The sequence below is a fragment of the Caretta caretta genome, chromosome 6, assembly GCF_965140235.1.
Source record: "Caretta caretta isolate rCarCar2 chromosome 6, rCarCar1.hap1, whole genome shotgun sequence".
In the NCBI taxonomy this organism is placed as follows: Eukaryota; Metazoa; Chordata; order Testudines; family Cheloniidae; genus Caretta; species Caretta caretta.
In genome coordinates, this window is record NC_134211.1 from 109,921,166 (window position 1) to 109,944,025 (window position 22,860).

The following is a 22,860-nucleotide window of genomic DNA, read 5'->3' on the forward strand; positions in this document are numbered from 1 at the left end:
GAAGTTGTGTAAAATAAGCTGGGGTTGTGATGAGAACCCCACTGGAACACATCTGTCTCCTAAATTTGTTAATTAACTGTATTTCTGTTCACCTAGGTGTCAATTACAGGTGAATGGGTCCCATGGCAGTCCAAGGTTCCTCAGATTGAAGTTGAGACACACAAGGTTGCTGCTCCTGATGTTGTAGTACCAACCCTAGATACCGTCCGCCATGAAGCTTTACTGTATACTTGGCTAGCGGAACACAAACCCCTAGTGCTCTGTGGCCCACCAGGTTCTGGAAAGACTATGACCCTTTTCAGTGCTCTCAGAGCCCTCCCTGATATGGAGGTAACTATTCTGTTTATGTGTGGGTTATTGAATAATAGCAAATTTATAACAAGTAAAAGCTGCCTACAAGGTTCACTCTCGTGATTACAGCAACACCTCTCTACTTGCATGGCAAAAACTTCATTGTATCAGAGCTCTTTGCCCAAGTAAATGAATGTATCTTTATAACACTCTGTGAAGTAGAAACATGAACTGTAAAAGGGAGTGGAAACTGAAGCAGAAATCAGTGACTTGCCCATAGTCACCAGGAAGATCTAGACTCTTCCTAACTCCAGGAGTCCCTTAACTTCAAGGCCATCTGTTCTTCCTTTCTAACTAGCAGCAGTAGTACTGGCTTTTTTCCACTTGTTCAGTATTAAATCAAAAGTATTTTGAGTTCAAGTAGCTGTTCCGTCTTGGTATATGAGTGTTTAAACCTGTTAACAGTGATGAGAGACCGTATGTATAACAGGTGGGTACTACTGGCACATAAGACTTTGATGGCAAAGTCTATAAGGAATTTTACATATCTGTAGTGACCCAAATACTTGTGTAAACAGCATCCAGTGATCAGTATCTAGTCAACATACAGCATATATTTTCAGTCTGAAGGCCAAGTTGTAACATATATTTGTTACTGAGGAATGATAATCTATTGAAACTTTGGTTATAGATTCATAGATATTAAGGTCAGAAGGGACCATTATGATCTAGTCCAACCTCCTGCAAAACGCAGGCCACAGGATCTCACCCACCCACTCCTGTGAAAAACCTCTCGCCTATGTCTGAGCTATTGAAATCCTCAAATCGTGGTTTAAAGACTTCAAGGAGCAGAGAATCCTCCAGCAAGTGACCCATGCCCCATGCTACAGAGGAAGGTGAAAAACCTCCAGGGCCTCTTCCAATCTGCCCTGGAGGAAAATTCCTTCTCGATCCCAAATATGGCGATCAGCTAAACCCTGAGCATATGGGCAAGATTCACCAGCCAGATACCCAGAAAAGAATTTTCTGAAGTAACTCAGATCCCACCCCATCTAACATCCCATCACAGGCCATTATTTCTAAGATTTCAAGCTATTAAAACATATCAAATGTCTTACCTCTTTCACTTTTTTTTTAAAGGTGGTTGGACTTAACTTCTCTAGTGCTACTACCCCAGAGCTACTTTTGAAAACTTTTGATCATTACTGTGAGTACAGGCGTACACCTAATGGAGTGGTGCTGGCCCCCGTGCAGCTAGGAAAGTGGCTGGTGCTGTTCTGTGACGAAATCAACTTGCCAGATATGGATAAGTATGGCACGCAGAGAGTCATATCCTTCATTAGACAGGTTTGTTTTGTTGTGAAACTAAGGATTCTACTGTTATGCTTTTATGGAAACTTTCTTATATTAAAACAATTCCCTCATTCAGATGGTGGAACATGGAGGCTTCTACCGTACATCGGATCAGACCTGGGTGAAATTAGAGAGGATTCAGTTTGTTGGAGCTTGTAACCCCCCTACCGATCCTGGAAGAAAACCACTTTCACATAGGTAAATACTATTCTGAAGCTACTAAAACTATAGTACTGATCTGCAAAATGGAGTATCCTTTACATTCTACTATTGGAATCCAGTTTTTGTAGCATCAAATATTGGTTTAAAAATACCTTGCATCCAAATGAGCTGCTCGTTAACAGTCCATCAGGCTTCTGTTGATCTTCAATAAGTTTTGGAACACTGGAAGTTCCGAAGGCTGGAAGAAAGCTGCTAAAATGCCAGTTTTTAAAAAGTGTAAATGGGATGACCTAGATCTCGGCCAAAATAATGGAGTGGCTGATACAGGACTTGATTGCCTTCTTTTAGTTGTTTTACAATGTAACTAATACAAATCAACATGGGTTTATGGAGAATAGATCCTGTCAAACTAGTTTTGTTTTGTTTGAGATTGCAAATTTAGCTGATAAAGGTAATAGTGTTGACATAATATACTCACTTAGGTAAGGCATTTGACCTGGTACTACATGACAATTTGATTTAAAAACAAAAACAAACTAGAATGATATAAGTTACATGGCACACATTAAATGGATTAAAAACTGGCTAGCAGATAAGTCTCAAAATGTAACTGTTAACTGGGAGCCATTATTGAGTGGGCTTGTTTCCAATAAGGTTGCGCAGGGCCTGGTTCTTGACCGTATGATATTTAGCATCTTTATCAGTTACCTGGAAGAGAACAAAATAATCACTCTCTGTTTGTTTGTAGAGGACCCAAAAATGGGAGGATGTTAAATGACTAGGACAGGTTACTGATTCACAGCAATCTGTGTCACTTGGTAAACTGGGCGAAGCAGTTAATAGGCATTTTAATAAAGCTAAATGTAAATACATACATCTAGGAACAAAGAATGTTGGCCATACTTGCAGGTTGGGGGACACTCTTCCTATTTATGATCCCCATTTAAGCATCCCAGGATTGCCTTAGCTCTTTTGGCCAGTGTTACATGTTCAGCAGGGAGCTCAAGTTCAACTGATTATCCACCATGATCCCCAAGCCCCTTTCAGGATAAAGAGGCTTATTTGATCTCTGTATTTGGTACTGATGTGACCACTGCTGGAATCTGTGTCCAGTTCTGGTGCCCACAATTAGAGAAAGATGTGGACAAATTGAAGAGTTCAGGGAAGAGTCACAAGAATGATAAAGGATTAGAAAACCTGCTTTTATAATGATGGACTCAGAATGCTCAAGCTATTTAGCTTAACAAAGAATAGGTTAAGGAGGGACTTGATTGGTCTGTAAGTACCTACATAGGGAACAAATATTTAATAATGGGCTCTTCAGCTTCCAGCCACTGGATCATGTTATACCCTTCTTTGCTAGACTGAAGCTAGACAAATTCAGATTGGAAACAAGGCATACATTTTTAACAGTGAGTAATTACCCATTGGAATAACTTACTGGGGGTGGATTCTGCATTATTCACAATTTTTAAATCGAGATGATAGCATTTTTTTCTAAAAGATGCCCTGGGAATTATTTTGGGGAAGTTCTACCGCCTGTGTTATATGGGAGGTTAGACTTAGATTGCTTCTGACTCTCTGAGCAGACTGTACTCACTCACATCCCTGTACTTCAAAGAGGACTTTGTTTTCGCCAACAGGGTGGTATCTAATGTGAGTGCTGAACATTACTCACTTCAGAGGCTGAGAATGCTGTTATGAAATTAATAGTTACTTTTACCCTATGGAACAAGCAGCTTGGATCAGAAACCAACCAATATGATGTGATATTGCAGAGTACAAGTCAGTAATTGACTCTCCTACTTTGACTTTTAGTGGCTTAATTTGAGATGAAATCTCCACCAAGGATGGCAGTTGTTTTGAATATTGAAAATAGATCGGTCAGGTCTAGTCTAGCTGACTTGGATGAAGTCTCTCCTCGTATGAACACTAAGCTATTGGACCTATTTCAGATTTTTACGCCACGTCCCTGTGGTGTATGTGGATTATCCTGGACCGGCTTCCCTTACTCAGATATATGGAACATTCAATCGTGCAATGCTGAGGCTTATCCCATCGCTCCGCACATATGCAGAACCTCTTACTGCTGCCATGGTAGAGTTCTATACAATGTCACAGGTAACGTGCTCTACACACTATCCCAACTTCTGACTAGTCCTTTTTCCTTGTTACTGTGCCACTTTAGATAAATCCCAGTGCTTTTTGTCTTGGCCTGCTTACCCAGTTTTTATTAGCAGTTGTTAGATGGGAACATGAAAAGCATTGTTTGCATGTTAATTATTGTTGCACAACTTTATCCCATTAGATACTATACCCAGTGTTTTGAATTTTTAGGAAAGGTTCACCCAGGACACACAACCACACTACATCTATTCACCTCGTGAAATGACTCGATGGGTGAGAGGTATCTTTGAAGCCTTGAGACCATTAGAAACCTTACCTGTTGAAGGCCTTATTAGGATTTGGGCACACGAAGCTTTGCGTCTCTTCCAAGACAGGTAAAGAAACTATGGAAATAGTATTAAAAGTACAAATTGATCTTTTTCTCAACTCTTTCCAGAGACTTTCCTATAAAATAAGTTGAGGCCCAAGTTGAATTCTAATTTGATTCCAGATTGCTCTTTTAGATATATTAAGTATAAACACTTAAAAGGGCTCAGCTGGGCAGAATTCTCAAGTAGTTCAAATGCCAAACTCACTTTTTTTTTTTGGCCAGTAATTTCAACTTCAAACGGTTGGCTCATTCATTTATCTGCTTGGAGCACAAAACTGTTGTAATGGGCAGGTTTGTGAGGTGAAGTACAGACTGCCTACGAAGACCACAGGATTATAGTTCACCTCAAATTTAAAGGTGGTAAAAACAAATAGTTTGAAAAGGCTTGGCCAATCTCAGTCCCCTTTCTTTAATTGTTGCAGTTGAGATTGAGGATTTTACCAAATTGAGATTTTTTTTACCATATTGGACCTTAAATTGTTACGATTACACTGAAAGGCTTTTCACCCTTACTCCCTTCTCACATCTTCAGGATTTGTCAAATTGAAATTGCGCTTGCTGTAGAAATGAACAAAAGTTAAAGTTCATAAAATAAGTGCAACCTTCAAAGGCTTATATATGAGGAGTAATACCTTTTGTGGATTTGAAATCTAGTCCTCTCTAAGCTCAGGGCAAGAAAAGTGTCTGTTGGATTGCTAAGTAGTTGCAAGTAGATGTAAATATGGGTCAGTTCTAATAGTATTACCCTTTGCCTTACTTGATATTTAAAACACTTCATGTATACCTGTTTTTAATAGGTGTTGCATGCTTGCTTGTAACTGTCTTTCTCTCTAACTAGACTTGTGGAAGATGAGGAGAGACGTTGGACTGATGAAAACATTGATATGGTAGCTCTGAAACATTTCCCCAACATAGACAAAGAGAAAGCTATGAGCAGACCCATCTTGTACAGCAATTGGCTGTCAAAGGTAAAGAGGGATATCTCAGTTCAAGCCTTGCCATTGACCGTTGCAGACACTAACTATCCTATTAAGAGAGTGAATCTTTGCCCACCACTGCTCTTAGGCAGTACTCCTTTTAGTGTGCTAAACATAGTCCATGCTATGTTTCAGAGTAGCAGCCGTGTTAGTCTATATTCGCAAAAAGAAAAGGAGTACTTGTGGCACCTTAGACTATCCAGTTTATTTGAGCATAAGCTTTCGTGAGCTATAGCTATATTGAATGCATCCGATGAAGTGAGCTATAGCTCACGAAAGCTTATGCTCAAATAAATTGGTTAGTCTCTAAGGTGCCACAAGTACTCCTTTTTCTTTTTGCGAGTCCATGCTATGATAGAGTTTACCTTTGACAATAAGGATTGCTAACCATTTGGAGTTGGTAAGCAAACACATTTGATGCAGCATGCCATGATGGGTATCCAGCACACAGCAGAATCTGTCTGGGTATCAAGGGAGTAGAACTGTGAATTTGAAGGCAGAGCATATACCCAAACAGGGACACCTCTAGAATACCAAGGGTAACAATCCCAGAAAGTATCCTGGGGTCTTGGACTAGTGCAGTTAGGAGATGTGATCAATGGCTCCATGTCTAGTTGGCAGCCGGTATCAAGTGGAGTGCCCCAAGGGTCGGTCCTGGGGCCGGTTTTGTTCAATATCTTCATAAATGATCTGGAGGATGGTGTGGATTGCACTCTCAGCAAATTTGCGGATGATACTAAACTGGGAGGAGTGGTAGATACGCTGGAGGGCAGGGATAGGATACAGAAGGACCTAGACAAATTGGAGGATTGGGCCAAAAGAAATCTGATGAGGTTCAATAAGGATAAGTGCAGGGTCCTGCACTTAGGACGGAAGAACCCAATGCACAGCTACAGACTAGGGACCGAATGGCTAGGCAGCAGTTCTGCGGAAAAGGACCTAGGGGTGACAGTGGACGAGAAGCTGGATATGAGTCAGCAGTGTGCCCTTGTTGCCAAGAAGGCCAATGGCATTTTGGGATGTATAAGTAGGGGCATAGCTAGCAGATCGAGGGACGTGATCGTTCCCCTCTATTCGACATTGGTGAGGCCTCATCTGCAGTACTGTGTCCAGTTTTGGGCCCCACACTTCAAGAAGGACGTGGATAAATTGGAGAGAGTCCAGCGAAGGGCAACAAAAATGATTAGGGGTCTGGAACACATGAGTTATGAGGAGAGGCTGAGGGAGCTGGGATTGTTTAGCCTGCAGAAGAGAAGAATGAGGGGGGATTTGATAGCTGCTTTCAACTACCTGAAAGGGGGTTCCAAAGAGGATGGCTCTAGACTGTTCTCAATGGTAGCAGATGACAGAACGAGGAGTAATGGTCTCAAGTTGCTGTGGGGGAGGTTTAGATTGGATATTAGGAAAAACTTTTTCACTAAGAGGGTGGTGAAACACTGGAATGCGTTACCTAGGGAGGTGGTAGAATCTCCTTCCTTAGAGGTTTTTAAGGTCAGGCTTGACAAAGCCCTGGCTGGGATGATTTAACTGGGAATTGGTCCTGCTTCGAGCAGGGGGTTGGACTAGATGACTTTCTGGGGTCCCTTCCAACCCTGATATTCTATGATTCTATGTAGGTTCTTTTTGGTTTATTTAACAAATAAGCCAGTGGTGTCCGTAACCACACTGGCTAACTAATGACTCAAAGGAGAAGTGCCACCCACTGAGTCACAAGCTTCATTTCCTAGCATCCTGGGTCTCCCAAGGTGGTATGATTGTGGAGTACAAGCATACTCAATCTTCTATCTAGCTGTATGCTTTCAAAACAATAAATGCCTATAGTCGTCCCATAACAAACAATAGTGTCTGGTCAATAAACTGTTCGTGGCCTTAGACTCCCTCCCTTCCCCCCACCCCCATCACCACCAGTCCTTTATATGACCTCAGCTGTTGCAACTGACTTAAAAAAAACAATTGTGTAATGCTAATATGTGGTTTGTAAAGCTTGTTGCTCTGAATATTTTAGGGTTTGCTTTTCAGTGTCCAAGCAGGTATTCATAAATCTACTTCTGTGTTTGCTGGCTAAATGCTTTCCTGTCTGTTCAGACTTATGAAAATACACTTAACATACATGCACCCCGTGTATTAGATAACATAACTCAAACCAGTTGAGCCATATGTGTGTTCAAATCAGGAATTTGCAGTGATGGTAAAAGTGCCAAGGAGGAGCACAAATACCTATCTACCTGGGAATTTTCTGGCACCTATGAATATACTGACTTATATTGCCTCTTAAAGTAATCAGTAGATCCTTTTAAATGCCTTACATTACAGTGGCTCTGCGGACATGATGCACAAATAGAAAATGCATCAGATTTTAGTGCAGCATCTGAGCTGATGTGGAAACTAGTTTTTCAACTTAAGGTGAAGGTCTGAACTGCACTGCTAAGAGGCACAGCACAGAACTCATAGCCAAAGGGGAGTGGGGTGGGGACTAAGGTAGCTTTGAGTCTTAATGGGCTGTCTAAATCGTGCAAGCCACTTCCCAGATGCCAGCAGAAATTGTGGGCAGCACTGCTGCCGTGGCATGTAACATTACATGCCCTGCCCGTGGCACATGCTACATCAGAGTCTGAGGGGGTCCCTGTGGCGATCCTCCTCAATTCTTGAGTTGGGAATTTGTCACTCCAGCCCCTTTCTCACCCTGCTGACCCCTCTGTGCTGGATAATCTCTCCCTTAATCTTAAATTCTAGACGGTTAGATCTCTTGCTTACATATTGGCCTCCTTATTCTAGGATTATATCCCAGTGGATCAGGAAGAGCTGAGAGACTATGTAAAAGCCAGGCTGAAAGTGTTTTATGAGGAAGAACTTGATGTGCCACTAGTGCTGTTCAATGAAGTTTTGGATCATGTGCTAAGAATTGACCGGTAAGCTGAATTTCCAACTCCTGGGTTTGTCTAGTTTGAATTATAAAACAAATCTGTATTCAGACTAGTCCGGAATGGAGCACCAGTTTGTTCTGGTGTTCTACTTGGGAGAGGCATTCTGTAAAGGGGGCGTTGTAGCAGTAGACTGAGAAATATTGCCAGTAGTTGCTTCAGTGTGCCCCTGAACCAGACACAGTACTAAAAAAAAAAAAATAATACAGGTTAAGTTTGCAAGGAAAGGAGGTTTGGAAATGTGGTGGCTAATTCACAATTTATCAAGCAATAAATTTACTTGAAGTACCAATCTCTTTCAGAATCTTCCGCCAGCCTCAGGGTCACTTGCTTCTCATTGGAGTTAGTGGAGCAGGGAAAACTACTCTCTCACGATTTGTGGCTTGGATGAATGGTTTAAGTGTTTACCAAATAAAGGTTGGTTTAGTTCAATCACTCAACAAAAAAACTGACTGTTAAAGCTTGCAGTTGTCTTACAGATATTCTATCTTTGGTAAGATAAATGTATAAACGTAAGTCATTGTGAGCGAGGATAAGGGCTAAAAAAGATCAGTAACTATTGCTAAATTTTTATAGGTTCATAGAAAATACACAGGTGAAGACTTTGATGAAGATCTGAGAACGGTCTTAAGACGCTCTGGCTGCAAGAATGAGAAAATAGCATTTATAATGGATGAGTCAAATGTACTGGATTCTGGATTCCTGGAGAGAATGAATACTCTTCTGGCCAATGGAGAGGTAACTTGAGTAAATGTGTATAAAGTAGCAGTTATGCAGGGGAAAAAATCAAGCCTTTAAGAAAAATATACTTATTCCCTGGATTAGGTTCCTGGTCTCTTTGAAGGAGATGAATATGCCACCCTTATGACTCAATGTAAAGAGGGAGCGCAGAAAGAAGGCTTAATGCTAGATTCCCATGAAGAATTGTACAAATGGTTCACCAGTCAAGTTATTCGCAATCTCCATGTTGTGTTCACCATGAACCCATCTTCTGAGGGCCTGAAGGACAGAGCAGCTACTTCTCCAGCTCTCTTCAACAGGTAACTTATTTACTCTGTTTGGGAACTAACCTACAACTTCAGGTCTGTCTTTTTTAATTAAGAATATTGTTAATACCCTCTTGAAAAAAGAAATTTTGGAGGCTTTAATGTATGTCTTGTCCTGTCTACAGGTGTGTCTTGAACTGGTTTGGAGACTGGTCAACTGAAGCACTGTACCAAGTTGGCAAAGAGTTTACAAGCAAAATGGATCTTGAGAAGCCAAACTACATTGTGCCAGACTATATGCCAGTTGTATATGACAAGTTACCACAACCGCCATCACATAGGGAAGCTATTGTGAATAGCTGTGTATTTGTTCATCAGACCCTTCATCAGGTGTGTTCTGCCGTGCTACTCGGATCTCTAATGCCGTGTTCTAGTGGACTGACACAAGTTCAGTACAACAACATTGCCCTGTGACAGTTTTGAGTTTAAAAAAAAATCTAGATATTCTATAATCCTAATCTTTTACATATACAAACTTTTGACAAAATCCTTTTCCTTTGAAAAGGCTAACGCTCGTCTAGCAAAACGGGGAGGCAGAACTATGGCCATCACACCACGTCACTACTTGGACTTCATCAACCATTATGCTAACTTGTTCAATGAGAAAAGGAGTGAGCTGGAGGAACAGCAGATGCATTTGAATGTTGGTCTTCGAAAGATCAAGGAAACTGTTGACCAGGTACATACCTTTAAACTTTGCTTTTTAAAATAAAATTAGAGCTATTAAAACGTTTTAAAACTGAGTTTAGTCTGTATAGACTCTAATCTTACAATTCATGACAGGTGGAAGAACTGCGTAGGGACTTGAGAATAAAGAGCCAGGAGTTGGAAAAAAAGAATGCTGCAGCTAATGACAAGCTGAAAAAAATGGTGAAGGATCAGCAAGAAGCTGAGAAGAAAAAGGTGAAATCAAAGCTTTCTTTACCTTTTGTACATGTGCAGTATATTCAGAAATAACATCTTACAGGTTGCACAATCTTTCTCTTAGGTTATGAGCCAAGACATTCAAGAGCAGCTGCACAAACAGCAAGCAGTAATTGCAGATAAGCAAATGAGTGTGAAGGAGGATCTAGACAAAGTCGAGCCTGCTGTCATTGAAGCTCAGAATGGTAAGTCAGCACTGACAAATAACTACAGCATGCCTGCCTTTAGGGGTTGGGGCTGATCCAAAGGCTCTTGAAGTCAGTGGGCGTGCTTCCATTTGCTTCAGTGAACTTTGGGTCCTTCCCTTTATCAGCAGTATCTTAATCTTTAGTGTGGAAGCAGTAGAAATAAAATGGTTCACTAGCACTACTGAGCTTCCAAACGTCCTATTATTGCTACTGTAGACTTGCATTCTAAGCTGTATTTTTATTAAACTTTTGAGCAATAAAGTGTCTTAATGGTTCACTGTTTTTGTCAAGCTTTGCTAGATTTACTTAGTATCTTTCAGTATACCAGGCCACATTAGAATAGGAACTCCTGAAACAGGAGTAAGTCAACAAACACTGGGAAGTATCGTGAATGGAAATACTACCTACAACTTATTTACTCAAGAGTTAGTTACAATGGCTTATCAGTGGGTTGTGTAAGAGGAGGAAGGACTTCTAATTCACTATTTGATTAGGTATACGGTCACTCACTGTAGAGGCATAGCCTTGTTTTTAGGCTCCTTACCTTGTGAACTCAGTATAGCTGCCAGGTGCAAACTCTTGCTCTTGTAGTAGTGCTTGGAGGCTTCTGATAGTTCAGCTTGCTCTCACACAAGTGAGAATACTGGTGGAGAGTTTTCAAAATGTGGAAAGCATTTGGTTTTTACAAGACAGGTTTAATTCATTTTAGATATGACCTGAAGCTTAATCTCTCAACAATCTCAATGAATATTTGCTAATTCCTGTCTTACTATTTTGCTGTCTTCTCTTCCTTTTTCTCCCCTGTCAATACTCTTCCTTTCTCCTGATCGATCCGGCTTGACCACTGTGATTAGCTGTAAAATCAATAAAGAAGCAGCATCTGGTAGAGGTCCGTTCTATGGCCAACCCACCTGCAGCAGTGAAGCTAGCCCTAGAATCCATCTGTCTACTATTGGGTGAAAGTACAACTGACTGGAAACAGATACGTTCCATCATTATGAGGGAAAACTTCATTCCAACTATTGTAAACTTTTCTGCTGAGGAGATCAGGTGAATAACTGCAGGTACTGAGGTACTGCTGGGAATAGAAAGAAATTGTTCACAAGATTTTCACAATAGAAATCTTACTAGTAGTCACAATTGGTGATGTTAGGGCTTGTTTTCTACCTCACAAAAAGCAGAATTAATCTCATATGCATATGCAGAATCTCCATATTTTATGCGGTGAACAAAATATCAAACTCTGTCATATATTCATGAAGATGATCTATCAGGGAGCAGATATGCATCTCGGCTAAATTTTACTCTTAAAATAAATTTTAAAGTATAGTCTGAGTAGCACATACTGCCATCAGAGCACTGGGATATAGACTATTCCCAGTAATTGAACTTAAATTTCTTTCTTTATTTCCCAGCAGTAGCCTTAAATCCTTGATTGTTGCATGCTGAATACTTTTCGTTCTCTTAATAGCTGTGAGCTGTATAAGGAAGCAGCATCTTGTTGAAGTAAGAGCAGTGGCCAGCCCTCCTGCTGCAGTAAAACTGGTTTTAGAATCAATCTGTCTCTTGTTTGGTGAGGAGACAAATGACTGGAAAAAGATAATTTAATCAGCAGCTTTTCATTGTCAACTTTAATACTGAAGATCTACGGTATTGGTTTTAGTTTATCTGCTGTAGTAAAGGGGCAACTTCCTCTCAGTAATTCTGCGCTGACAGTTTCAATACTTGCGTACATGCTGTGTGAAACATAACTCTTCTTTTGCAGTGATTCCATCCGGGAAAAGATGAAGAAGAATTACATGTCAAATCCAAGTTACAATTACGAAATCGTAAACCGAGCATCCTTAGCGTGTGGCCCAATGGTAAAATGGGCAATTGCACAGGTAACTCTTCTGCAGTAGATACGCCAATGTAGAATGCTTCAGTGTTATGTGGGAAATCAAACACCTAGTGATCAGTACTAGTTCTACAGTGCTGGAAATATGCAAGGACTCAGAATCCGCAGACTTCCGTCACTCAAAGATCTGTGGCGTCTTGTCTAGCTTGCTATTGTAGAGGTAAAAACAGAAATTGGTCTCAAGTGAACGTGCAGAGTAAGGTGCTGAGTGTTCTTGAATACTCGGGTAACTGTCACATGATTAACAGGATCCTGCAGTACATTTCATAAGAACTTTTATGTAATGATTGAAACCCTTAACTTACTTTTTCAAAAGACAGTTGAAAATATCTGTTTTCATAATCGTGATTAGTGGCTGGTCTTTTTGCTCTGTAGCCAGTTTTGTGTATGTACAGACCAGGTTTTTGTTGCCTGGTTTGATCTCGTTTCCCCCACCTGACAAGGGTGGGGAATATTTTAGAGCAGGGTGATCATGTCTGTCTTAGGTAGGGCATCTAGTTCTGAAGTAATGTCAATGGCAAGCGCAGACAGCATCTCATCTAGCCCTGTCCAAAGGCCAGGTTGGTTATTTGTGGGTGTCGGCTTCGGCTGAGGGCTTACAGGTGGGATTTTAGAAGCTTGAGTAGAGTGCTGTTATGGGAAAACAGGAGGGCTCCTTCAGTGGGGGCAAGCTAATCCCAGGGAAAAGGAAAAAGTAATTTGGTATTTACCCCCAAAGGGTAAGCTTCCCTCTTCTAGCCTTCCAGACTCATTGCAGTGTGTCTCCTTCCTTCATCCTACATGATCTGAGAGAGCGCACTGGCAATTGTCTCTGCACTGCATGATTTAATTTGATCGAAATCTGGAGGCTTCACAAAGAACTTCAGTGAGATGAATAGTGCAGTTTACACCTCTGGCTGTTTCAGGCCGCCTGCAGACTCAGAATAGTGAATCGGTTTAAGTAGAAGACTAGAAAATTAAACTTTTTAAAATGAAATCCTGAATACCTAAAATCCTGAGGGGTGCCCTCAATCCATAAAAAATTATTCTTGCTGACTTGCATGATCCCAAGTCACATGGTAAGTTCCATTCTAGAAAGTATCTAGAACTGACTGTTTACATGTTTCACAGCTGAATTATGCAGATATGTTGAAACGAGTAGAACCTCTCCGCAATGAACTACAGAAACTGGAGGATGATGCTGAAGACAATCAACAGAAAGCTAATGAGGTAGAACAGATGATTCGTGATCTCGAGGCCAGTATTGCTCGCTACAAGGAAGAGTATGCAGTGCTGATTTCAGAGGCTCAAGCAATTAAGGCAGACCTGGCTGCAGTTGAAGCAAAAGTGAGAATACTTAATGTACCATTTTGTCCATTTTACTAACTTTTCTTTGTTTCAGGGTGGGAGTAGTGGCTTTCAAACATTCTGTATACCTTTCTAAAACAGAATGCTTTAATGGCCTCTCTACTCCACAGTTTGCCTTTCAATGTGTTTCATCCTTTGCCTTTCATCCAACCTGTCCACATCTTTCCTGAAGTGTGGTATCCAGACCTAGACACAGTAATACAGCTGAGCCCTGATTGCTGTATAGATTGGGACCAATACCTCCCGTGTCTGTCTTACAACACTCCTGTTAATATGTTCCAGAATATTAGCCTTTTTTGCAGCTGCATCACATTGTTCACTCATACTCAATGTGATCCACTGTAACCCCCGGATGCTCTTCAGCCTAGCCAGCTAGATCCTACCCAGTTATTCCCTGTTTTGTAGTTTTGCGTTTGATTTTTTTCCCCCCTTCTTGAATTTCACTTGGGGAATTCAGATCAATTCTCCAGTTTGTCAAGGTCGTTTTGAATTGTAATCCTGTTCTCCAAAATGTTTGCAACCCTTCTATCCCTTTCCACTACCAGAACTGTAAAATTCACAGCCCAAGAATACTAACACCCAAACTTCCGGAGTTGTACATGCACTCATAATTGTTTTCTGGACATATACAATTCTGAAAATTTGGGTCCAAAGGCTGGTGTGTTGGGCAGACTTGTTTCTCCGTATAGGTTGCAAGTGCAATAATTATGGGAGCCTTCATTTTGAATAGATATATATTAGACTGACCATTCCTTAATTTCTAGGTAAACCGTAGCACAGCTCTCTTGAAGAGTCTGTCTGCTGAACGTGAAAGATGGGAGAAGACAAGTGAAACCTTCAAGAACCAGATGTCCACTATTGCAGGAGACTGTTTGCTTTCAGGAGCTTTTATTGCTTATGCTGGTTACTTCGACCAGCAAATGCGACAGAACTTGTTCACTACATGGTCCCATCACTTGCAGCAAGCAAATATCCAGGTAAAGATTGATGCACAATTACTAATGTCACGACTACCACACGTGTTAACATTGATTGTAATGAGTTACTGTTTCGTAAAGGGGAAATCACAAGGTGTTCACAAAAGATAAAGATCAAATTTGATCGGACTTTGGGCTCTCTTTGGGCAAATAATATAATGTTTTACTTTACAGTTCCGTACAGACATTGCGAGGACAGAATACCTTTCCAATGCAGATGAGCGTCTTCGCTGGCAAGCAAGTTCTCTACCTGCAGATGACCTGTGCACAGAAAACGCTATCATGCTTAAGCGGTTTAATAGGTACTTCGTTTGTACAATAAGTACAGAATGTGTAGGGATAAACTTAACAATGGATCGGTGCACAGAACTCCCACTGAAGTCAATGGAATTTGCACACACCTATCAAAAGGAAAACTTGGTTGAAACTTTATCATCAAACTGAATATAAAAGCTTTGAGAGATTTTGAGCACTGTCTGGCATCTACATAATACCCATGATTAGCAAATTAAATTCAAGTCTTAATAATCTCCTTCCCTTGTGTTTATAAATAAGCAAAACAATTGCATTTTTAGTGTTCTTCACTATTATACCAACTTAGCTCAAACTGAAGCTGTTAGTCTGTATTGACTGAAACGTCAAAGTATTCTTTTGATAGTTGTATCTAGTTAGATCATTAACTGTTATCTTCTCCAAACAATGACCGTGATTCTCCATATTCCATTTCATGAGCCCACATTCTCCAAAAAAGATTTAGAATATTAACTCAACCTGAGTGGACTAAATGCCTTGTATCAGAAGCCTTAAATCAGTCATATGATGGAAATATTTTTTCACTAACTTAGGTATCCACTGATCATTGATCCTTCTGGACAAGCCACAGAGTTCATTATGAATGAATACAAGGACCGTAAGATCACTCGTACTAGCTTTTTGGATGATGCTTTCAGAAAGAACTTGGAAAGTGCATTGAGATTTGGTAACCCTCTACTCGTCCAGGTTAGTCTCTTGTTTACATAAATTAGAAGAAAAAAAATTGTGGTTACATTTCCCAGGAAGTACACTTGAAATCTTCACTTGCTGGGGCTTAGTTTTATTGCTACTCTGGCAATTCTGTGCTTTTCAGGAATTAAATAAATGAAGGTCCTTGTGTAGACAATGGATCAAAATGCAGCAAAGATCATCTCCCTTACCTGTTGTTCTAACTACATTGCTCCCCCTCTCCTACCATATCAAGGTCAAATTTAAAGGCCTTTCTCAGCTGTGCCCCTTGCTACTTTATAATTTGTCACCTATTGTGCCCCTTCCGCTTCACCGGTGATTTGACTATCCAGTCTGCTTGTCCACTCCCCTTCCGTGACTCTTCACACACCATCCCTCCTGCGTAGAACAGTCCCTACACTGATCTGTAATGCTCCTGTTTTCTAAAAAAATCTTAACTCACTTCTATGGATATCTACAGTAAATAGTCAGTGTTGAAATAGCTAGATTGGAGCAGATGGGAGAAGTCAGATTGGCTTGATGAAAATACAAAAAGTAACGCAAATGTATGAAAGTACATCTGTTTAGAGATGGTACCCATTCCTGTAGTATCCGAGCACCTCACAATACCCTAAGAAATAAGGTTAAATTATCCCTGTAGCACAGATGGGTAAAACTGAGGCACAGATTAACTTACTTTCCAAAGGTGTCAGTCTCCATCACCCTCTTATTGCTTGTGCTCTTAAATTGTGAGCTCTTTGAGGCAGGATTCAGGTCTAATATTTGTAGCAATGGGAGCATCACTTCTGATTGCGGCCTCTTGGTGCTACTTATAATCTGATATCTACACAATGAAAAGAGCAAAATTAAGAGAGCCAAATCTGGAAATGTTACTTAGGTATGTAATCCATCATCCAAAATGTCTGAATAGTATTTGATAGTAAAAATTAAACTGTGTATAGCTTATTGTATGGGGAATAACATTGGACTAACAGTAGTTTCACACATGACCAAAACTTCATGTGGATTACTACTAGAGCTTTCCCAAGCCGGGGAAAAAATGTGATCCACATCAAACTTTATTCAAGCTTGTTCCAGCACAGGTCCATTTAGCTACTGTTCTCCATTACTCTCAATTGTATTGCTGTTTAGGATGTGGAGAGCTATGACCCAGTTCTGAATCCTGTGCTGAATCGTGAAGTCCGGAGAACTGGAGGTCGAGTGCTTATTACCCTGGGAGACCAAGATATTGACTTGTCACCATCCTTTGTCATCTTCCTCTCCACCAGAGATCCAACAGTAAGGAATACTTACAAATTTGTTTAGCTTTCAGCATGGCAGAACATGTGTTAAGCCAACAAAATGATCCCAATATTTATTTTGATAGGTTGAATTTCCCCCGGATCTCTGCTCTCGTGTTACGTTTGTCAATTTCACAGTAACTCGCAGTAGTTTACAGAGCCAGTGTCTGAATGAGGTCCTGAAAGCTGAAAGACCAGACGTTGATGAAAAACGTTCTGACCTCCTTAAACTTCAAGGTCTGTTTCTGACAAATTAAACCATAAAAATGAGTCCTAATTAGAGAATAAACTTGACTGTCTCTCTCTTACTAATATACAGCTATTTTTATAGTTGAGGAATGTGATATTTTGGAATGTTCTGTTTCAAAGCATATAGGAGATATGACAAGCTGCATAGAATAAAATGTTTCTATAGGTTATATGCAATGCATGTGATCGCAGATCTCAATTTGTTTTACTTAAGGTGAATTCCAGCTGCGTTTGCGGCAGTTAGAAAAATCTCTGCTACAAGCTCTCAATGAAGTGAAGGGACGTATTTTAGATGATGACACAATCATAACTACTTTGGAGAACCTAAAGAAGGAAGCAGCAGAGGTCACCAGAAAAGTAGAAGAGACTGATATTGTCATGCAAGAGGTGGAGACTGTATCTCAGCAGTATCTGCCACTTTCTACAGCATGCAGTAGTATCTACTTCACAATGGAGTCACTGAAACAGGTTAGATAAAGAATCAAATTTAATCCCTTTCTTCCCACCAGAAATATTCAGTACTCATAACATTTTTCCAAAGTCATGCTGTACTGTTTAAATTCCCGTTATGACTACAGAAGTATGTCACGGATTGCAATAACCTCAGTGTTTGACAAACAGTAGGGCCATAAGTTCTAAACTTTTTTTAACTCTTTTTAGATACACTTCTTATACCAGTATTCTCTCCAATTTTTCTTGGATATCTATCATAATGTCTTGTACGAGAACCCAAATTTGAAGGGAATTACAGACCATACCCAGCGTCTCTCAATCATCACAAAAGACCTCTTCCAGGTTCAGTATAGAATTTTCGTTGACATTGTACTTAGCAAAGGGTCTTGTCCTGTGGAAATCTGATTAAGGCTCTTTATAATACAACTAACCTGTTACATTTTGTTTCGCTAGGTGGCTTTCAATAGAGTAGCTCGTGGCATGCTACATCAGGATCACATAACCTTTGCTATGCTGTTGGCCAGAATTAAACTTAAAGGCACAATTGGGTAAATATTTAAATCTTTGCTTTTTGAGATGCATCTCAGTTTTCCCATTTACATACATGAAAGCTTTGTGTTTGGTGCCTTAAAGTTAACCACTACTTCAGTTGAAGACAGATACTTGGCTAAAATCTGCTCTACTTTTAATTTAAGGGAGCCTACATATGATGCAGAATTCCAACATTTCTTAAGAGGAAAAGAAATTGTACTCAGCACAGCATCTCTCCCAAAGATCAGTGGACTTACAACTGAACAAATGGAAGCTATGATGAGATTGAGCTGCCTTCCTGAGTTTAAGGACCTGGTTTCTAAGGTTCAAGCTGATGAGGCAAGTATCCCGGTTAAGCACTGTCACTGCAATAAATTTAGGTTAGACCTATGTTGGGTACTTGCATGGCCCCCATTGCTATAGTATGAGTACTTCACAATGTAGCTAACCTCAAACACTCCTATGAGGTACGGATGGAGTTGGGAACTGAACCACAGACTCAGTGGCTTGTCAAGTTTACACAGGAAGATTTTGAGCAGGGATTCTAACCTCAGTTTTCCCAAGCTAGTGTCCTAAGCCATGGATTGGTCTCCCCCTCTTTGTAGAAACTAGTGTACAGTTTCATTTTATTTAAGTGGACTATGCAGTATATAGTTTTGGTTTTGGTTGGGGTTTTTGCTGCAGTAAACACCCCCATCACTATCAAGACCATATAATGGTAGGCTCTGTATCCATGTGTGTAGGAAGTCCCTGTTCTGAAGATCTTACAGCTGGAATGGAATCCTAAGTGTCGTGCAAAATGCATCATAATTAATATTTCTTTCAATACAGCAATTCTGTATCTGGTTGGAGAGCAGTTCACCAGAGCAGACTGTGCCATACATTTGGTCTGAAGAAAAACCTGCAAGTAAGTTCAGTTGCACTCTTACCCTGGTAAATGCCTTGCTACCAGTTTGTCTTGAATAGAATAGACCTTCATTAAAGTCTTAGAACTTAGCACTTATGAAGTTTGATAAGCACTGCAAGTTTGAAGACTTCCCTTTTCAATCTTATCAATCCACAAAACAATTGCAGCATGAGTAATGACTGTGCAGCCTGTCCCTGACTCTACCCTACCATGGGGTCTTTGCACCAAGTGGGGGCATTGTCTTGATATTCCCCTCAGACTGCCCACAAAAAGATGTCAGCTATTTGCAAATATAAGTAGAAAAGGCACATTCAAATAGTTTCTTCAAAACACTGTTAAAATTGGTTCTAGTGTAGTGACTGTGGTTCCCTGCAACAGGAATAAACTACCGTACAATCCACTGTACATAGAGAGTTGAATGGGGCATCTGTGCCTTTTGGTCATTGCCAGCCTGGTCTAACTCTGCTCTGTAACAGTACTCTGTACAAGGCTCTCTTATAACAAGTTTCCTGACCCTGCCTGGTCTCCTGCTAGAACTATTGCTACCTCTCTCCTCCCTCCCCCCGGCTGCCTCAACTTCTGTATTAACTGAAACGAAGACTGTTCATGCAAAGTGTAGATATTTATAGGTGGCTAGAAAGAAACTAAAGCTCTGGATTGGTTAAAACTTAAAAGAAAACTGCCACTCTTTTTTGCTTAATCTTTCCCATCTGTAAGATCACATGGCAAAGCACTTGCATGCAAAATTTGTTTGAAATAGGCTGTTTATCATTTACAGAGCTGTCTAATTGCTATAAATTGTTACTAACCAACTTTTTTCTAAAGGGAGTATTTTAAGCTCACTTTTAGTAGCTGCTGTCAAATTCTTTGGCTATGGGATCAGAATTTGCATAAGAAAAACTACACTAGTTTCCCATGGTGCTTTTATCACTGGAGCATATAGGTTTCAAATGATAGGTAAACAGTCAGTAGATCTGGACAAAATCTTAACAAGGGATACTGTCAAGCTAAAAGTTTTCTGTTACAAATAACAGCTTAGTTATTTGCCTTAATAGTCTAGCATTCTTCATGTGTTATGTATTACACAATATTGCAACACTTTAGTTTCAGATCCTGCAGGAAAGCGTGTTTGTTTTTGTTTTTTTGCTGAAATCCCTAGAGACTTCATGGCAACACTTGTATAGGCTTTAGATTCTGTATATGAACTCATTGCGGAAGCATCCAAAGGCCCTAATCAAATTACAGTACTGTTGTATTAGACACTGAAGAGCTCGCAACCTGAAAAGAGTACTGTGTGTAAGCCTGATGGTCACATTGATAGAGATGCCTAAATCAGTTTAAGATAACCTTCTTGGGCAGAGTTACTTTTGATTGTCAGATTAATAGCAATTACCATTATGTGAATTTCAGTATAGAGTACTGCATTTAGCAGCTTGTATCTCAGTCTTTAAAAGCTGTAGTTGTTTTAAGTCTTTGTTTTCTTTCTTTCTTCAATAATTTGATTAACACAGTTCAAGGATTGGGAAGAAAATTATCAAATTATTATGACATGTTAAGCGTCAGGAACAATAACACACACTCTCTCTTCTTTTCTCATTTTAGCCCCTATTGGGCAGGCCGTTCATCGTTTGCTCTTGATCCAGGCATTCCGTCCAGATCGTCTGCTGGCCATGGCACATGCCTTTGTTTCAGCAAACCTTGGCGAATCCTTTATGTCTATTATGGAGCAGCCCTTAGATCTGACACACATTGTAGATACTGAGGTAAATTATAGGAATGGAAATACTTTTAAAACATGACATCGTATCAAGGGCATACATCTCTGGTGGTGGCACATCAGACTACTCTGCCTCAGTTTGAGGTGATGGGTGTCCGTTATAGGCTTCAGCACTGAGAGAACAGTATTCCTAGGATCCTTTAGCTAAAACTATTGCAGTATAACACTTACTAGCTATGCTGAACACACTTATTACAGTAGCATAAGGGATGAAGGGAATTTACCTTCCCCCCACAGATTTGGGGGAGGTGCATAATTATCAATATGGTTTATTCTTATGGTAATTGTAAATGTTTTGTTTGAATGCCCTGGATTGTAGGTGAAACCTAATACTCCTGTTCTGATGTGTTCTGTACCTGGCTATGATGCCAGTGGCCATGTTGAAGATCTTGCCACTGAACAAAACACACAGATTACCTCTATTGCTATAGGTAAGAATACATTATCATTAGGTTTGGCAGAACTTGACTTTCATTTTTGTTTTATAATTTTTGACAGATACTGATTTTTTAAGAACACTTAACAGTTTTAAAACTTTCAGTGGAGGGGAATAATGGGGGAGACAGTTTATTTAATGACAGACATTGGGATTCAAAAAGTTAAAGATTTATCATAAACACAAATTGTCAACATCACTTGTAAAAATATACGAAGTAAATATCCTTAAATCTGTCTTCAAGCAGCATTTTTATTGTTTGCCTGTCTGTAAATGTTTGGTATTGATTCAGATATTTTTTTCATCTTTGTGTGTGTGTGCATGCATGGTGAAATTAACATTTACTAATTTAAGAGAAGCAAATTGTTCCAGGCAGTTATGTTTGTCTTATTTCTTACCACCTCATATAAACATAATTTAAGCCAATTAAGTTTCTAGAACTAACTATAACCTTCTGCTTGTAGGCTCTGCTGAAGGATTTAATCAAGCAGATAAGGCAATAAACACAGCAGTGAAATCTGGCAGGTATGTTGTGTCCCTCTTTTTATATAAGTGGAACTGACAATAACAAGTTAGTTACTGTTCTGTTATCATATTCTTGTAGGTGGGTGATGCTAAAGAATGTCCATCTGGCTCCTGGTTGGTTGATGCAGCTAGAGAAGAAGCTGCATTCTTTACAACCTCATGCTTGCTTCCGACTTTTCCTTACAATGGAGATAAATCCCAAGGTAACTGAAACCAAGTTTGGCTTCGACTGGCACAGCAAGTGGTGTGTAGTGCTGTTCCAGTGTCCACTGTTACAAGACTCCTACCAACCAGGGCAGCATTCCCCATGATGGCCTTAGTGTGACAGGGGGAAAGGGTGCATTTTGGAATGCATCTGCAGGAGCAGGAACAAATGTCCCCAAAATCCCCCTGGTGCTTTCTAGGGTATTGCTCACCCCATTCCTAGTAATGTCAAGTGTTTTGTAAATATCCTGTTTCTCTGCTTACGCAGGGCAGAAAAGACTGCCTACGTCTTCCCATCCTTTCCTTTTTCTTAGCAGAAAGTAGGAATTGGCCCTTAGTACTTAATCATATACTTTAACATGAATTCTCATGTAAGTCCCTACTCCTGGTAATTTCGGCATCTTATTGCAAGAGGGAGGATACTCTGTTACAATAAAAAAACTTAGTGTAGGTTAACAAACTTGTTCCAAATATCACATTTTTCATAGAAGGGAGCATTCCTCAGGGTGTAACTTGTGTTGATGCTCTTCTGTCCTAGGTGCCGGTGAATTTGCTACGTGCTGGTCGGATCTTTGTGTTTGAACCTCCTCCTGGTGTAAAGGCGAACATGCTGAGGACATTCAGTAGTATTCCTGTTTCTAGAATATGCAAGGTGAGGCGATGGTTTCTGTGTAGTTATGTGGAACTCAAACCAACTGAAAGCTCTGAAGTTAAAAAGAAACTTTAATGAACAGTTTTCAGTTTCTGTCATACATTAAACAAATGTTATGCCTTCTGATATTATTGTGAAGGAACAAGTTTTTCAGAGGCTTTTAGTTTACGCTGACTAAAACATACCTGGCATGTAAGGAAGCAATCTGTTAAGCTTTTTGTGATCTGATGCATTAAAACCTGGAGAATGCTGTGTTTACTCGAC

At 40.1% G+C, this 22,860-nt stretch overlaps 1 protein-coding gene across 1 annotated transcript in view; it reads left to right on the forward strand.

Moving 5' to 3' along the window:
- Positions 1-22,860, forward strand: part of DYNC1H1 (dynein cytoplasmic 1 heavy chain 1) — a 72,699-nt gene that overhangs the window by 36,617 nt on the left and 13,222 nt on the right. Inside the window, exons 38-69 of the mRNA XM_075129881.1 lie at positions 97-330; positions 1,432-1,638; positions 1,721-1,842; positions 3,762-3,927; positions 4,144-4,307; positions 5,142-5,271; positions 8,056-8,189; positions 8,504-8,618; positions 8,778-8,939; positions 9,027-9,241; positions 9,373-9,577; positions 9,753-9,926; positions 10,031-10,150; positions 10,236-10,356; positions 11,214-11,409; positions 12,125-12,242; positions 13,367-13,582; positions 14,368-14,580; positions 14,755-14,882; positions 15,426-15,579; positions 16,714-16,860; positions 16,949-17,099; positions 17,326-17,579; positions 17,772-17,906; positions 18,018-18,112; positions 18,260-18,434; positions 18,927-19,002; positions 20,605-20,765; positions 21,099-21,210; positions 21,680-21,740; positions 21,820-21,943; positions 22,483-22,596. Coding sequence (XP_074985982.1) covers positions 97-330; positions 1,432-1,638; positions 1,721-1,842; positions 3,762-3,927; positions 4,144-4,307; positions 5,142-5,271; positions 8,056-8,189; positions 8,504-8,618; positions 8,778-8,939; positions 9,027-9,241; positions 9,373-9,577; positions 9,753-9,926; positions 10,031-10,150; positions 10,236-10,356; positions 11,214-11,409; positions 12,125-12,242; positions 13,367-13,582; positions 14,368-14,580; positions 14,755-14,882; positions 15,426-15,579; positions 16,714-16,860; positions 16,949-17,099; positions 17,326-17,579; positions 17,772-17,906; positions 18,018-18,112; positions 18,260-18,434; positions 18,927-19,002; positions 20,605-20,765; positions 21,099-21,210; positions 21,680-21,740; positions 21,820-21,943; positions 22,483-22,596 — 4,899 coding nt within the window. The remainder of the gene's footprint in view (positions 1-96; positions 331-1,431; positions 1,639-1,720; positions 1,843-3,761; positions 3,928-4,143; positions 4,308-5,141; positions 5,272-8,055; positions 8,190-8,503; positions 8,619-8,777; positions 8,940-9,026; positions 9,242-9,372; positions 9,578-9,752; positions 9,927-10,030; positions 10,151-10,235; positions 10,357-11,213; positions 11,410-12,124; positions 12,243-13,366; positions 13,583-14,367; positions 14,581-14,754; positions 14,883-15,425; positions 15,580-16,713; positions 16,861-16,948; positions 17,100-17,325; positions 17,580-17,771; positions 17,907-18,017; positions 18,113-18,259; positions 18,435-18,926; positions 19,003-20,604; positions 20,766-21,098; positions 21,211-21,679; positions 21,741-21,819; positions 21,944-22,482; positions 22,597-22,860) is intronic.